This window comes from Limulus polyphemus, unplaced genomic scaffold (genome assembly GCF_000517525.1).
Source record: "Limulus polyphemus unplaced genomic scaffold, Limulus_polyphemus-2.1.2 Scaffold4530, whole genome shotgun sequence".
Lineage (NCBI taxonomy): Eukaryota > Metazoa > Arthropoda > Merostomata > Xiphosura > Limulidae > Limulus > Limulus polyphemus.
The window spans coordinates 37685-39544 of record NW_013670140.1 but is presented as its reverse complement, the minus strand read 5'-3'; the positions used below and the strand labels follow the sequence as shown (position 1 = coordinate 39544).

Here is a 1860-nt window from a genome sequence, read left to right as displayed (position 1 = left end):
TACCGTACGTTAGTACCTTACGTACGTACTAACGTAACTACGTAACGTAACGTAACGTTACTAATACTATACTTTAGTCTTTGTTTATATTATATAGTATAGTTTTTCTTCATTACCCATTCAAGCCGTCTCCAACCATTATTAATACCAAGTTTGTCCACAAGTAAAATAACATTAATACCAAGTTTATTCACTTACCTTGTTTGGTGGATAAAATAAAATTGATAGAAAGTTTGTCCACTAACCTTGTGCATTCAGTAATATAGGATTAATATAAGTTTGTCATTGAGTAAAATAAGATTAATAGAAACTACTCTTTCTCCTTGTAAGAAGTGTAAAAAAAAGACTGTCTGCTAACCTTGTGGGATATGGAGTATAAGAATTGTGAAGCCAGACACAAGATCATTCAGTAGATATTCACGGGGTTGATACTGAGGTAACCAACGAATAATTGGAAAAAAGACAAAAAAGAACCTTATCACGCAGTTTCTAGTACAGCTACATGACTTTTTCAACTTCTCTGTGACCTATTGATTAAAGGAAATAAAATTCTCCAGTAAATTTTTCTTACTCTTTGTAAATTAATAAACTTTGCTTATGATACTAGATTTATTAAACTTTTGGGCATTTTCACCTATAATGAAGATGTTGAGGTATTAAAGAATGACTTGGATCAATCATTAAGTTGGACAAATAACTGGCAAATAACAATTATAGTAAGTGAAAAGTAATGCATTTTGGTTCTAAAGGAGGTCAAAAATCAGATATGAAAGCTTCTCTGTTTCATTTCTAATAGGAGAAAAGACATTGGGCAGGTTCATGAGGATTGGAGAGTTGCAAGTGTTACTCCTATTTTTAAAGAGGATAACAAGAGTTGCCCTGACCAGTTAGTTTTACTTCTATAAATGAAAAGATTGTAGTCTGATAAAAGAAGTTTCCAAAATCTAGTGAAATATGATACTGCAAAAAAAAATTACATGTTACTTGAATGATAGAAAGAGTGAGAAGTTGGCACACTCATATTTTCAAAAAGCTTTTGATAAAGTGCCATACGAAGAGTATCGACTATAATCAATCAAATTAGTAACACTTTGGAAAGTAAAGGCTGGGTTTAGATTTTTACTTTTCTCAATGGTAAGTGTGCAGTGATAGCATTGAAGGACCAAATAGTTCATTGTTGTCCATATTTTATGCTAAGTAAATTTGGTTATAGGATGATTGAAAGAAAGAAAGCAAAAAGTTTTTAATGCAGTCCAGTCAAACTGGACCCTTGTTACTGGTGGTGTTCCTCATCAGTCAATGCTTGTGCTTTTTCTTATTTACATTAATAATATTCATATGGGCATAATTAGAAAAAATAGTAAAGTTTGCTGATGACATTAAACTCTTGCATACTTTTAGCTGTCTTGAAAATATAAAAGTACTACAAAATGACTTGGATCAATTGGTCATTTGGACAAATGACCTTCATTATAGTAAATGATATTTGGATTTTCCTAATTTGGATGATACATGTAATAGAGATGAGAGGATCGACATAAGCTTATGTTCGGAAAAGGCAGTTTTATTTTTCTAATAAGATGATTTGCCTATAGAATGATCTTATGAGGGGTATCAGTGCTTTCCTGAAAACTAAAGTGGATTTAATTTTTCCTTTTCTTCAATTTTCTTAGGAGTTACTAAGTGGCTAGATATAGCATTGAAAGACTGAATAACCCTTAATGTTTATGTATTATGTTATTTCACACATTTGATGTAAAACTTCCAAGGAAAATGTATTAATTCATTCTCACTAAGTAAAATTTTATCAATAAAATATATATATATGTATTTATATATCAATATTTGAATAAACAAATT

The 1860-nt window shown here is 30.4% G+C and overlaps 1 protein-coding gene across 2 annotated transcripts in view; it reads right to left on the bottom strand.

Moving 5' to 3' along the window:
* Positions 1-1860, bottom strand: part of LOC106471310 (solute carrier family 26 member 6-like) — a 44136-nt gene that overhangs the window by 41150 nt on the left and 1126 nt on the right. For both annotated transcript variants that reach the window (XM_022399915.1, XM_022399916.1), the window contains exon 2: positions 359-527. In XM_022399915.1, the coding sequence (XP_022255623.1) occupies positions 359-527 (169 nt within the window). The remainder of the gene's footprint in view (positions 1-358; positions 528-1860) is intronic.